General features: G+C 51.0%; 1 protein-coding gene across 1 annotated transcript; it reads left to right on the forward strand.

Moving 5' to 3' along the window:
- The first annotated feature begins 5,627 nt into the window (after positions 1-5,627).
- On the forward strand, positions 5,628-12,495 carry RIIAD1 (regulatory subunit of type II PKA R-subunit domain containing 1). Its single transcript, XM_042953997.1, has 5 exons — positions 5,628-5,734; positions 6,230-6,306; positions 10,245-10,291; positions 11,627-11,754; positions 12,365-12,495. Exons 1-4 carry the CDS (start codon positions 5,651-5,653, stop codon positions 11,695-11,697), a joined length of 279 nt encoding a protein of 92 aa, XP_042809931.1. The 5' UTR covers positions 5,628-5,650; the 3' UTR covers positions 11,698-11,754; positions 12,365-12,495.
- The last annotated feature ends 1,295 nt before the right edge of the window (positions 12,496-13,790 follow it).

The raw sequence follows: 13,790 nt of genomic DNA on the forward strand, positions 1-13,790 counted from the left end.
AAGGAGGCTTAGGGGGGAGGGGCCTGGTAGGTTGCCAGCAGCTTCAGGGGTGGGGGCACTCCTGATGTGGGGCAGGTGGAGCTCTCGTTGGCTTTCCCGGGAGGACACCTCCCCTGTGGCTGATCCTTCTGCTGGGTCCGAAGATCCCTGATGCCAGATGCTGGATCTCTGATGGCGGCAGGGCTCCGGGGGTCCCTTTTGCCCTGCCGCCCCCCTTCAGCTCCTCCCCTCAGCCCCCCTCCCACCCCCACCCTGGTCCCCGGGCCTGGGCTGCTGCCGGCTGCTCCCGCTGCTGGGGCTGCCTGCTTTCCCGGTCACCTGGGTCCCGGAGCTCTGCTCTCCGGCCGCGCTCTCCTCAACAAAAACCTCCCCCCTCCACACCCCCCTCCCCACTCCCACCTCCTTTCCCCTGACATCAGTGATGTCAGTCTCAGGGGTGGAATACAAATTCTCTACCCTGGAGAGGGACGCACAATCCAGACAAGAGCCACGCCCTCTTTCTATCTCCTTCCTCTCTGACTCCCTTCCCGCCCCCAGAAGAGCAGCTGGTCCTGTTGATAATAACCCTTCCCCCATCTTACTCCCCAATCACGAGTTGGGCAAGACACTAAGATGGAGAATTTATAGAGGAGCCCTAAGGTGGGGTCCATTGTTCCGGGGGCTGGAGCTGTCCCCGGTGCTGGAGGCGAAGACCCAGGAGAGGGGCGCAGTGGGGAGGAGGAGAGGGAAGCCGGCATCTGGGGATACCGAGTGTGGGGATCCAAGGAAAGAATCCAGGGAACCGAAAATGGCTTGGGAACAGTTGGGCAGGTTGGGGGTGGGGGAAGGAGGGAGGTGTAGATGGGGTGGGAAGCAGGTCTCAGAGACTGAAGGAAAGGGCAGAAGGGCACCCAGAGAGGAAAGATGGAAAGGGGGGTGGGGAAGGGGAGAGCCAGGGTGAAATGAGCGCAAAGAGAGAACTGTGCAATTTCCAGAAAAGGATCCAAGAAAACCTATGTCTTGCTGGCATTTGCCAACGCCCCCTTCTCTCCCTCTTGGTGGTTTGTGTGTTTAAGTGCGTGGGCAGGGAGGCGGCAGTGGTGACCACTTGGAGAGCTATTGCTTGGAAGCTCCTTGAAGACCAGGACACCGTTTAATTCAGCATTTTACTGTTTGGTGTCTAGCACAGTGTGTGGCTCATACCTAGTTGCTTAACGGTTATTTCTCGAGTAAACAGTTGATGCAAAGCACCTCTGGTAAAACGAGATTCCTGATTCCTTTAGGGGGAAGAACCACAGCTGGCAGCTCCCCTGGAGGGCCGAAGAAACCCAATTTCTCCTCCCTTTGCCTCCTTCTCCCAGTTAGGTTCCTTGAGTGGGACTCTCAAAGTGAGTCCGGTAGCAAAAACGGGCGGGGGCAGCACACTTGTGGGCCATTACTCTCTTAACAACTATTCTATGGGTGATCTGTTTGCCCCATAATCTCCAGGGAGCTTAACCTCTCCATGCACTGGGGCCACTCGTAGCACCACTAGGTGCAGGGAGTACCTGCTGACATGGACTCTTCTGGACAGGGCAGCCCTTGCCTGCAGCTCTTGTGCAACACCCTGTCTCCTGTCATTCCCTTCTTCACCCCAGAGTGTGGCTGATGTCCCCACAATGGCACTGATGTCTCTGAAATATGTCCTGACTCAGTCCCAGCAGCCCCCATTCTTCAGCTACCACAGCAGGCAGGCTTCTCCTCTGGACAGGAAGTAATAGTAATAGCCAGTGCTTAGATGACACTTATGGTGTCCCGGGCATTGTTCCAAGTGCTCTATATTTACTAATTTGTTTAAATCTCAGCATGGCCCTATGAGAAAGCTTCTACCATTATCTCCAAATAAAGGTAAGGGAACCGAGGCACTGAGAGATAAAATGGCTTACCCAATGTTGCACAGCTAGAAAGAGAGCTCAGTGAGGGTGGAGCCCAGGTGGTCTGGCTCCTCAGTCCTGAGTTTAACCTCCATATCAAATGCTCCCTGTGGGAGTGGGGACAGTGGTTAAACCTGGCCTTTCTTCCTCTTGTGTCTTCATTTCAGCCCTGTGTGAGAGATGGCCTTCTTTCTACTGCTTGATTCTCTGTTGACCACCTCTCATTCTTCCTTGGCCTGGGTTTGAAGTGTGTGTGTGTGTGTGTGTGTGTGTGTGTGTGTGTGTGAAGATACGATTACACTTTGTCATATTGATGCTCAGGTCCTCCCAGTTGGGCCCCTAAGATGGGCATATTGAGGGGAGCTGGTAGAGGACCCAGTTCTGCGTGGTCAGAACACCTGATGACAGTGCCAGGGAACCAAGAGTGCAGACACATCTGGAAAGTAACTTCCCACACTCCACCCTCACTGCTCCTTTTCTTGCCTCTTAATCTGATCTTGGTATTTATGGAGATGCTAAATAGATCACACCCTCTGAGGATGTCTTGTCAGCAGGTCTGCTGCCCTGCCTCCCGTTTGGGCTTGGGGCTAATCACATTAATTGAAATATTCAACATTTACAAAAATGAATTATAATGAACTCCCCTCACTCCTCCTCCCAGTCAGCAATTGGGGAGACAGCCGCAGGCAGCAGAATGCCTCCAATCCTTTGCTTAGCTTGTGGTTCCCATTTGGAAGGTTTCCATCTGAAAGGAGAGGCAGGGGTAAGGGGAGAAGAGGCGGGAGCTTGCCTCAGGCTATGCTTGCTGGGTGACTGTGGGCACATCTCTGCCCTGGGAGTTAACTCTGGCGGGGAGTAAATCCTACCACTCAGAGGCTATTCTGGGGAGCTGCTCTCCAGGAGGAAATGAGGCTTCCCAGCCCTCCGTCTTCCAAGGTTCTTTCTCTACCTGCCATCCCCAGGCTCACCCTCCTTCTTATTCTGCACTCGATGCTAAGCTGCCCTACATAAAAAGGATGATTGACTTTATAAAGGGAGAGTTCCACTACTGATTTTAGATTCTTAGAAAATGAGAAATGCTGAATAATTGAGATGTTTTTCAGAAAGGGCAAAATGTGGTGGTGGAAATGGTGGGCAGAGCTGCTAGTCACTTGCTGCCCTCAACAACTGAAAGCAGAGGGAGGCCATCTGCAACAGAAACCATGAGCCCATACAAACAACCTATTATATGATCTTCCGTCTGTCAAGGGGCTTCTGTCTCAAATGGAGAGGGAAGACAGGCCAACATCAGGTGCAACAGCGACGACTGAGATGCTGTAAGAAAGCAGAAGTAGTTAGAAGTAGCCTGTCTTGTGTACACAAGAGGGTATTTGGGCCATGGGATGTGATCAGTCAAGAAAGCTGGATTGCTTCTCAAAGCACAAGGAGACCCCAGACTAGCAGAAGGAGGATAGTACTTATTTTATGCATGGGGTGTGAAGATGGAGAAAATTTTACATGCTTACACATGTGTGTGTGTGTGCGCGCGCACTTCCCAGTCCAGACAAGCGCTGTTTGTTTATTTAAAAAAATTTTTTTTAACGTTTATTCATTTTTGAGGTAGAGAGAGATAGAGCATGAATGGGGGAAGGCCAGAGAGAGAGGGAGACACAGAATCTGAAACAGGCTCCAGGCTCTGAGCTGCCAGCACAGAGCCCGACGCGGGGCTCGAACCCACAGACCGCGAGATCATGACCTGAGCTGAAGTCGGACGCCCAACCGACTGAGCCACCCGGGCGCCCCTGGACAAGTGCTGTTTAATATAATGTGAGCCATATATGTAATTCAAACATTTCTATTGGCCACATTAAGAAAGTTAAAGAAACAACTGAAATTACTTTTACTTTAAGTTTTTATTATTTATTGAGAGAGAGAGAGAGAGAGAGAGAGGGAAAGGGAAAGAGGGGGAGAGAGAGTATCCCAAGCAGGCTCTGCACTGCAGGTCTTGAAATCATGAACCCAAGAGATCATGACCCGAGCCAAAACCAATAGTCAGACGCTTAACAGACCAAGCCACCCAGGTGTCCCGAAATCACTTTTAATAATAGATTATACTTAACTGATATATCCTAAATATTATTCAAAGTGTTTATATATCTAAACTATCCAACATGTCATCCATATAAAGATTGTTAAGAGGTTTTACTTCTTCAAAAACTACATGTTCAAGGGGCACCTGGGTGGCTCACTTGGTTGTGCATCCGACTCGATTTTGGCTCAGATCATGATCTCAGGGTTGTGGGACAGGGCCCAGTGTCAGGCTCCACACTGAGCATGGAGCCTGCTTAAGACTCTCTCTCTCTCTCTCTCTCTCTCTCTCTCTGCCCCTCTCCCCCACTCATGCTCTCTTTCTTTCTCTAAAAATAAGTTTAAAACTTATGTGTTCAAAATCCAGTGTGTATTTTACACTTGATAACACATCTGATACAGAAACATTTTGACTGCCGAACACCCACCGGTGGCTCGTGGTGACCATATCGGGTGATGCAGCTTAAGGGTTTCCCTCACTAGCTTCTCTTGGGGGTGCAGGGGCAGGAAGAGACCGGTCTTGGCCAACAAGAACCACCACCTCTGATTAACCTCTGCTCCTGCTTGAAAAAAATCACTTGTGACAGATGGCAGCTTATCTACTTCTCTGTTAACTCTTTCTCCTAAAAACCAGACAAACAACCACAATGATTGCTAACCTGAATGAGATTCCTGGGAAGAGGCCTGTAGCTCACTACCTAATCTACCTTCAGTGATTTTTCCCTGGCTTGGGAACTGCCAACATTTTCACTTCTTCTCCTCCATCTTTGCTGAGAAGGATAGAGGCAGACCACAGAAAGACCCCCTCAGAGCCATGGCCCAATGGTGGGCTTGTTTCTCCTTGGGCAGTGGTTCCCAAATCTGAAAGACCAGCCTTCCTTCTGAGCTCTTTTCCCTGTTCTCCAGAAGGCCTTTCCTGGGCATGATCTCTGGGTGTGCAAAAACCAGCATGGTGTGTGTTGACAAGGCTCCTGCCCTTTCCAGGCCTATTTCCAGCTCTCTGGCTTTAGGTTTCACTTTCTTTTCTTAATTAGACACTAGAAGAACCCACCTTGAAGACCAACTGCCTTTCCCCTCCTCTGTTCAACTGGGAGTGGGAGGGATAATTTAGAATTTAGGAGGAGCACGTTGTCTCCACGAGAAAGTCAGTCCAAGAGGGGAAACATCTGGCAAGAGCCCCCCCCAGTCCTTTCCAGTGTCTCTGGCGTGAGAACGTTCCTTCCTTTGCAGAACTCCGTTCACTCCATCCTTTGGGATGCTTTCAGGCTGCTAAGTGTCAAGTGTCTACAGGACTGATGGAGGGGTTCAGCGGAAGGGGAAGAAGCTTGAATCCTCTCTCCCTACTATTAGGTTTCAACAGTTGCCAAACAAGGGAGAGGGTTAGGAGCCAGATTCTGGGAGACTGCTAATTTAGGAATCCCTTTTCCAGTTTTCCTCTAGAGCCTAGAAAAAACACTATGTGAGGCTGGGTGGGGTCCAGAAGGGCCCATTCCATATACAACCACGACGGGAAATGAGCCCCCACTCTGGGGAAGCAGATCTCGCGGACAGCAGCCCGAAGTTACTCCTCGGCCTCAGAGCGGCCCCCGCACTACTTGCCCCAACCCCGCCCCGCGCGCCGGAGAGAGCCGGATTTGGGGGGGCGGGGCCTCTTCGGCCGCGTGGCCCGTCGCCTTGACGACCCGGACAAGATGGCGACGCTGCAGGGCGGGTTTCTGGGGCCGGACCCCGGGGCGCTGAGCCCCGCGCAGCAGGAGCAGCTAAGCCAATTCAAAGTGGGTGCGCCCCCCACTCCCGCCTCCGTCAAAGGGCGGCTCCCCCGGGACGGGGGGCCGCAGACGGGGGGAAGTCCGGGAGGAGGAGCGCGAGGGCCGGTTCCCGGGTAAAGGGGCGGACGGCTGGGGGGCCCCCGGCGGACCCCTGGGCTCGGGGGCCCTAAACCGAGCCCGACAGGCGCCTGCAGGAAGAACTACAGCGGGCATTTAGACGGGGAAGTGGATCGAAGTTATTACCGGAGACAGTACCTTCGATCCAGACAAGAACTTCCGGGCGGTGGAGACCCGTCCTTAGTAATGGCCCCTGAGCCCGAGCAGGCGGCGGCGTGGGGGTGTTGATCTGTAAGAAAGCAGGCGGCTTGAAATGTCACACATCCCGGGGAGAGACCCAGGTCAGAGGCTCATCTTGTTTCCCCAAGGCCTCACCCCCGCAGGTCTTGAACCCTGAAATCTGGCTCCTCATGGAGCGTGACCTTTTTGCTCTCGTCCCCCCAGATTCAGACTCGGATTGCTAACGAAAAATACCTAAGGACGCACAAAGAAGTGGAGTTGCTCATAAGTGGTTTCTTCAGGTAGGTGGTTTTCCCAGCCGGCCACAACTAGTGGGAAATATGACCAGATCTTGGCTGCGGAGACATGAGTGTGACTGACCGCTTCTTTCTTTAAACACTCCTTATTGCTGCCTTTAGGGTCAGAAAGGTATTTTGTGTGTGTGTGTGTGTGTGTGTGTGTGTGTGTGTACACATATAAATATATTTTAAAGGTTGAGAATATTTTATTTTTTATTAAAAGTTTTTTTTTTTTTAATGTTTATTTTTGAGAGAGACAGAGCATGAGCGGGAGGGACAGAGAGAGGGAGACACAGAATCTGAAGCAGGTTCCAGGCTCTGACCTGTCAGCACAGAGCCCTTTGCCTGGGGCTCGAACTCATGAACCATGAGATCACGACCTGAGCCAAAGCTGGATGCTTAACTGGCTGAGCCACCCAGGCACCTCAAAAGTTAGAGAATATTTTAAAATTGAGTTTTTTCTAACTCTGGGATTTGTGGCACCCAGAGTGTTCTTAAGTTATCTCTAGAGGTTTTCTTCAGTTATCTCTCAATTCTCAAAAATATGAATATTCAGTCATTTTAGCTGTAAGGGTAAGTATGTATCTTCTGACACTTGGAAGAGGTAATTTGGCATTGAGAAACTCAACAGGCAGCCATTGGGTGTAGGACACTATTTTGTTATTTTTGACACTCCTTTTTGTCTTTCCTGGATCTTACCGTTTGTTCTTCATATCCTAGTCATTTCTCCAATGGCAGCAGATTCTCACAGGGCAGATAGGAGATGGAGAAAAGGAAAATAGAAACTTCTCTGTGAAGGTTGGTTTATTTGGGCCAGGCATAAGGCTTGGGCAAAAAATAGTTTAGGGGTCTTTTGTCAATGTCAGTCCTGGGGAACAGGCCATCACTTTTGCACTTTTTCTTTTTCTTTTTTTTTAAAGTTTAATCATTAGAGTGTGTGTACCCGCATAAGAGGAGGTGGGGGTGGGGTACAGACAGTGAGGGAGAGAGAGAGAATCCCAAGCAGGCTTCGTGCTGTCAATGCAGAGCCCCGCGTGGGGCTCGATCACGAACCGTGAGATCACGACCTGAGCCGAGATTAAGAGTTGTGTGCTTAACCGACGGAGCTGCCCAGGCGCCCCTTTGTACTTTTTCTTCTAAAGGGAAGTAAAGGTTGACATCATTCATATCCAGGAAGCTTGCAGTCCACATTAGGAATGACTCCAGCAGGGAGGTTAGGGAGAGATGTTAAAAGCCTGAATTAAATCATTTGCATTGTTCACAAACACAAGGTGGTGAATGAAAAGGGTGGTGTTTTAGTCACATGTCAGGGATGGCCCAACTTCTCTGTCCAGGAAGTTTCTAGGAAGAACTGGGTGTCTGCCTGGCTGCTTCAAGAATAGCCCCTTCTCTTCCTTATTATTCCTACCTTCCAGGCCAGGGAAGCCGCCAGGATTTTCCCTTTGCTGATCTTGAAGCTACCTACAGGAAATTCTCCTGGCCCCTTTTAGGCCTTTCTCTTTCTGAGGTGGAGGTGGGAGGAGGAGAGGAAGTGTACTGGATACTTCAGATGGTTGTCCCCTTGGGAAAAGAGGAAGGGAGAGGAAGGGATGGAATTCTGGACAGCATACCTGCCCTCACCTGTTCTTCAGGTCTCTGTTCTAGACTCACTCTAACCCATGAGAAGCTCCAAAGTGTTTTTGTTGGGAAGCAAGCTCTCCACTTGGGTTTTCCAGATCCTAATGATTTATGGTCATTCAGTCACAGTTTTCCAGGATATACTTGTACACACTGTATGGAACTCTTAATATCTTGAATTTTGGACCTGAAAAATGGGAAGAGTAGGGAAATTGTAGAAAGGCATTATTAAATATTTTAGTATATAGCTAGGCAGATGAATCTTCCCAAAGTTTAGAAGTGATAGTGTCATTCCTTGGCTGGAAAAATCTTCAGTGACTCTACAGTATTGCCCCCTCTGCCTTTTTTTTTTTTAACATTCTGTTGAAATGTAATAAAAAGTAGCATACCCTAACCTGGGTGAACTTTCACAAGATGTAGAATATACATGGTACTAGGGTCCAGATCAAGAAATAGAACCTGACTAGCCCCTCAGACCCTTCCAAGGGGCCCTTGGCCCCTTCCAAGCACAACCCCCCCCAAAATGTAGCCAGGATCCTGACTTGTCTTAGCACAGATTTGTTTTGCCTTTTTTGCACTTTAGTAAGTGGAATTCTACAGTTCATGCTCTTTTGTGACAGTTGCTCAATGGTATCTCCTAGATCCGCGCCCCCCCCACCCCCCATTCTCATGCCGGGTATGTTCCACTTTGGGACTAGTCTGTTATTCACCCACCCCCTTGCCTCCTGAACTGAGTGTAATCGTCTCTCCCTGGCCTTCCAGCTCTCCATAATACAGCCCCTTTGCTTTCCCCTGCTCTGTGTGCCTGCCCCCCAACCCAACCAGACGGAACCTCATCATTCCACTGACCCCATTGACATTGTCGAGGGTGCTGACACTCCAAGTGCTCTTCTGACCCTGGGGTTTCAAAGGTGGACAGGACCCAGTCCCTACCCTGAGGAGTTCACCATCCACAGAACACGGGCTGTTTCCTTTCATGTCTGGGCCTTTGCTGCCCCCCTCGGTGTGGGATGCCCTTGTCCTGTCTACTGAAATCTCACATGCACCTCAAGGGGTGCCAGCTGCTCTGTGAAGATTCCCCCGCCGCTCTCAGTAACTTTCTCCCTGTCTGCAGCACACTGTTAACACCCTCTTATAGCCCTTCCTGGAGGTTGCTTGGCCTTTTGGACATTTGAGAACTTACCCCTTCTCGGGGCGCCTGGGTGGCTCAGTCGGTTAGGCATCCGACTGTGGCTCAGGTCATGATCTCGCGGTCCATGAGTTCAAGCCCCGCGTCAGGCTCTGTGCTGACAGCTCAGAGCCTGGAGCCTGTTTCAGATTCTGTGTCTCCCTCTCTCTCTGACCCTCCCCCGTTCGTGCTGTCTCTCCCTGTCTCAAAAATAAATAAACGTTAAAAAAAAAAAAAAGAACTTACTCCTTCTCTTTTACTTGACTAATTTCTTTGAGGAGGTGCTGTATTTTATCTTAAAAAAAAAAAAAAATCATTCCCTCGTATCCAGTATAGTCACTTAAACAAAATCTGTGCTCAGTAATTCTCAAATGGAATTCAAGGAGGAGGGAGGCCAAATTCTTAAAGCTTGGGAGGCAGGGCTTTCTGGGTGGGGAGGCCTTCCAGGCTGGTGGGCAAGGGCATCCATGGCCGACGGGATGTGATGTAGAGAGCACTGACCTTGGCACCACAAGACCTGGGCCCTTGGCCCTGTATTTACTCACTTTATGAACTTGGGCAAATGATTAACCTTTTGAAGGTTTGATTTCTTTCATATGTAAAATGGAGTGGGCTCATTGCTGTTTCCCAGGGTTGTAAAGTGAGATAACATTTGTGAACATTCTTTATGAACCATAAAACTCTGTGAGGGACCAGGCCCCACCGGCAGCTCAAGTTCATCTTCTCGGCTTTGTTGATGGTATTGTCCCCCGGCCCCTGTGGGAATCCATGGTTGAACGTGGTCCTCGGGCTGTGGGGTTGTGTATCTGTGCCTCGAGGACTAGGCAGTGGGCCTTCACCGCCCGTCCGTGGCTTGGCCTCCGGTTATGTGAAAATGTTTGTTGAATGAATGACAAGCCTCGCTGGGCTGTGGCGCAGCTGTCCTGGGGGGGGGAAAGCAATGCTCGGGCTTAGTGCCATCTGGAACACTTTGCCCCCTGCCTCTGAGCAGGACCCAAAGGACAGTCACCAGTGGGAGGGTCTTTGTCGGGAGCCCTCCAGCTGACTGACCCCTGGGCGGGTCCATTCCCTGAAAGTGCGGGACCCACAGCCCAGCCCGAGCATGGCCTGCCTTCAAGCCAGCTTTACTCCTGCCCTTATCCCTCATGTTTTCCAGAGAAATGTTTTTGAAAAGACCGGACGACATCCAAGAATTTGCTGCAGGTAAGGCAGCGTCGGTTTTGGTGTCTGAGAAACCAGCACGTTTGTATTATCGCAGATTTGGACTCCGGACGAGCCCACGATTCTCCCTGGGAGTCTGGGTACCTATTCACCTGATGTCCCCCCAGGGAGCTTTGTTCAGAAGGCCCTTTCTTCCACTGCCACTTCCTCAAAATGAGGACAGATCAGAAAGGAGGCGGAGCTTCCTCCTGGTGAGAACCATGAAGAATTTTGAGATTCCCAGAGGAACATACTGGCAGCTCTTTTTTTTTTTTAAATGTTTATTTTTGAGAAAGACACACACACACACACACACACACCCCGAGCATGAGCAGGGGAGGGGCAGAAAGAGAGGGAGACACAGAATCCGAAGCAGGTTCCAGGCTCTGAGCTGTCAGCAGGGAGCCTGACATGGGGCTTAACGAAGCCTTAACCTGTATTTAAGCGGAAGCTTAACGGACTGAGCATACTCGCAGCTCTTTCCCCGCTCCAGGAATCCTAAAGCAGGGTTCTCCCCCCTGGCTACGCATTAGAATCACCTGGGGAGCTTTTAAGAAATGCCTTCTAAGAAATGCTGATGCCTAGGCATACTCCCTGAGGTGATTATTTAATTAGCCCAGGGTTGGGGCCCAGCCCCGCAGTTGTAAAGGCTCCCCAGGTTATCCTAATGGGCTCCACTACCTCCTACTCCCCAGCCGCTGGCTTAAGGTCAAAGGTATTTAGAAGGAAGGGCTGGGTTGGACGCTTTCTTGGGTCCTGTTAGCCCAGGGAGTGGTTTTGGCCTCGCACCATTTCTGAGTGAGTCTAGTGCGTCTTTGCTGCCACAGCAGATGCCGCCTCTGATTCACATCATGCCGGGTGTATGAAAACCCTCCTCTGGCGTCATCGTGTGAGAGCCTGGCTCTCTTCGGAGAGGATATTCTCAGAGAGGAGAGGGCGTGATGTCTCCTAGACGAGCTGGCAAGCTAAGCTGAGGCAAGAATAACACTTGGCATTTGTTTGGGCCCCAGGATGGGCCGGGAGCAGAAAACCCCGAGATCCCTTAGCCCTCTGATGGCTCCCTGTGTTTCAGCACGCCGACAGGCTGCCGGGCAGCAGGTAATGGACCGGAGCCATCCTGTGTAAGTCCTTCCTGGGAAGGCCTGAGCTGGCAGGCTCAGGCGGGGACAGCGACCTCCGGATCTGCTGTGACCTCTCCCTGTACCTCGGAAAGCTGGGCTGCCGGGAACAGCCCTACTGAGGCCGAGCCATGCTGGCTTTTGAGCCGAGTAAGCCGTCTCCCTCCCTGCCTTTTCCCCTTGGGTTTAGATAATTTTCTCTTTTCGATTCTTATCCCAGAGTATTTCACGGATCCAAGACTTCCCAACAAGATTCACATGCAGCTAATTAAGGAGAAGAAAGCAGCTTAATTAGCAGAATCTTGATGCTCAGCTGCTGAGAGAGACCAGCAAGAACACAGCCTCAGGGTGGGTGTTAACCTCACTTACAGACAGAGGCTTCTTTACTCCTGTCAAAATAAGCACCGTGTTCCCATGTTCTCTGCCGGGTGGGAAGGAAACCAAAGGGAGAAGCTGCAGAGAAGTTTCATACAGTGTTTAGTTTTCTTGACACTATTTTGGGGAATTAGGGACTGTGAAGAGCGGCCCAGGGTTTGTCTGGCATGTCCATGGCAGGAAGAGACATCTGTCTTCTGAGCCTAGTGAAATGCAGGCGTGTGGGAGTGAAGGGAGTGAAGAGAGCCAGGGAAATGGGGGGGTAGGGCCCGCTCTGCCCGCACTCTGCTGTGGGACTGCAGGGCCCCGAGTGCTCCCATAGTGCCCTTTTCTTTAAGCCCCTGGTGCGGGGCTTCCCATTGCTTCTGGAAGGGGCAGGAGCAGTTTCCCTCCTTGCATCTTGGGCTGGGGGCTTTCCTGCTTGGTGGAGGCGGGACACCTTTATACCAGGCTCTGCCATGAGGGCCATCTCACATTTTTCAGGCAGGATGATTTCTGAAGTGATTTTGTGGGCTGGGATTGTTTGGTGTGAGGTGGGACAGGGCCACGTTCCTGATTTAACAGCACCGTTTGTGTTTTGCAGGACTGCCTAGAAGCAGGAGAGCCCTGGTGCCATCAGTGTGGGTTTCCAGGCCGCCTCGGGCCTGGTCTGCTGTTACAAAGGCTTGCAAAGCTACTCATTAAAAACAGATGTTTCCGCTGTATTTCACTCCAGAGGAGGAAGTCCTTCTGTGTGGGGGTAGCTCTGCTCCCACTCTGACCCACTAGGCCAGCCCGCCTCTTGCTCCCAGGGCCAGGGCTGGACAGAACAGGGATGGGGACCCTGTGGAGACTGCAACTGATTGGGGTGGAAACAAGCTGAGCCCACGCTTCAGTGGGGCTCTTTGAGGTTTTTTCCTTCATCTTCCCTCCTGGGTTACTGTACAGAGTGTGCGGGCGATGACGAACCTCTTTAGCAGTGACACCAGAACCCGCTGGAAGGACAGTGAGAAAACGAGATGGGACCGAGAAAGCCTATTTAAGGTAATGTGTCTTGTGAAATATGACTAACAGGTGACTCAAGAGGTGGTGGAATTTGTTCTTGAGGATTTTTAGCAACAAGCCACCCGTCCATTTGGTTTTCAGCTAACAGGCAGGGGAGTGGGCCAGTTGGCCTTGAGGGGTCCTTTCCAGGCCCAGAAGGCATAGACGTTTCCTGTGTTTATGCCCTACCTCTCTGACCTCCACATCCCACTGTTTGAAGGACCTCTCACCTGTGTGTCTTGTGTCCACATCACCATAGCAACAGGCACAGCCACAAGCAGTCTCGTCCATCTTGTTCCCAGCTGCCAGCACCTGCCATAGTAGAAGAGCATCTCAAGAACTATTAAAACTATGCATGATAAGCTATAGAACAGGAACCTGAGGAGTTATTTGGGTACTTTCAGAATCACACTTCAGCAGCTGTGGCTCCAACAGTGAGGTGTCCCTGTTTAGAAAATCTGAACGAAGTCTTCAGCAGAAAACACACATGTGCTGAGGACCTCTGATGTGAAGTGTTAAATTAGACACTCTTGGAAACTTTCCTGGGAGGAGAGGCCTGCAACAAGGTGGAGAGAGAACGAGGTGTTTTTCAGATGCTTGAGTGTATGATGCGATCCTGCGAGGGTACAGTGGCTCATTCCTGGGGGGTTTCCTGGCAGGAAGAAGAAATGCATTTTTTTTTTAAATTTTTTTTTTTTTAACGTTTATTTATTTTTGAGACAGAGAGAGACAAAGCACGAACAGGTGAGGGTCAGAGAGAGGGAGACACAGAATCTGAAACAGGCTCCAGGCTCTGAGCTGTCAGCACAGAGCCCGACGCGGGGCTCGAACTCACGGACCGCGAGATCATGACCTGGGCCGAAGTCGGCCACTTAACCGACTGAGCCACCCAGGCGCCCCAAGAAATGCATTTTGATTAGCATGTATTTGCGAGCCAAGGAAAGCATGCATTTGGCACGTGGTCACAATGCACCTGCTCTGTGGGA

The sequence above is a fragment of the Panthera leo genome, chromosome C1, assembly GCF_018350215.1.
Source record: "Panthera leo isolate Ple1 chromosome C1, P.leo_Ple1_pat1.1, whole genome shotgun sequence".
NCBI classification, from domain to species: domain Eukaryota; kingdom Metazoa; phylum Chordata; class Mammalia; order Carnivora; family Felidae; genus Panthera; species Panthera leo.

Coding starts and splice junctions, on each gene's coding strand:
- RIIAD1 (XM_042953997.1), top strand. CDS start 5,651: ATGGCGACGCTGCAGGGCGGGTTTCTGGGGCCGGACCCCGGGGCGCTG. Junction 6,307..10,244: donor CTCATAAGTGGTTTCTTCAG/GTAGGTGGTTTT, acceptor CATGTTTTCCAG/AGAAATGTTTTTGAAAAGAC. Junction 10,292..11,626: donor CATCCAAGAATTTGCTGCAG/GTAAGGCAGCGT, acceptor TTCTTATCCCAG/AGTATTTCACGGATCCAAGA.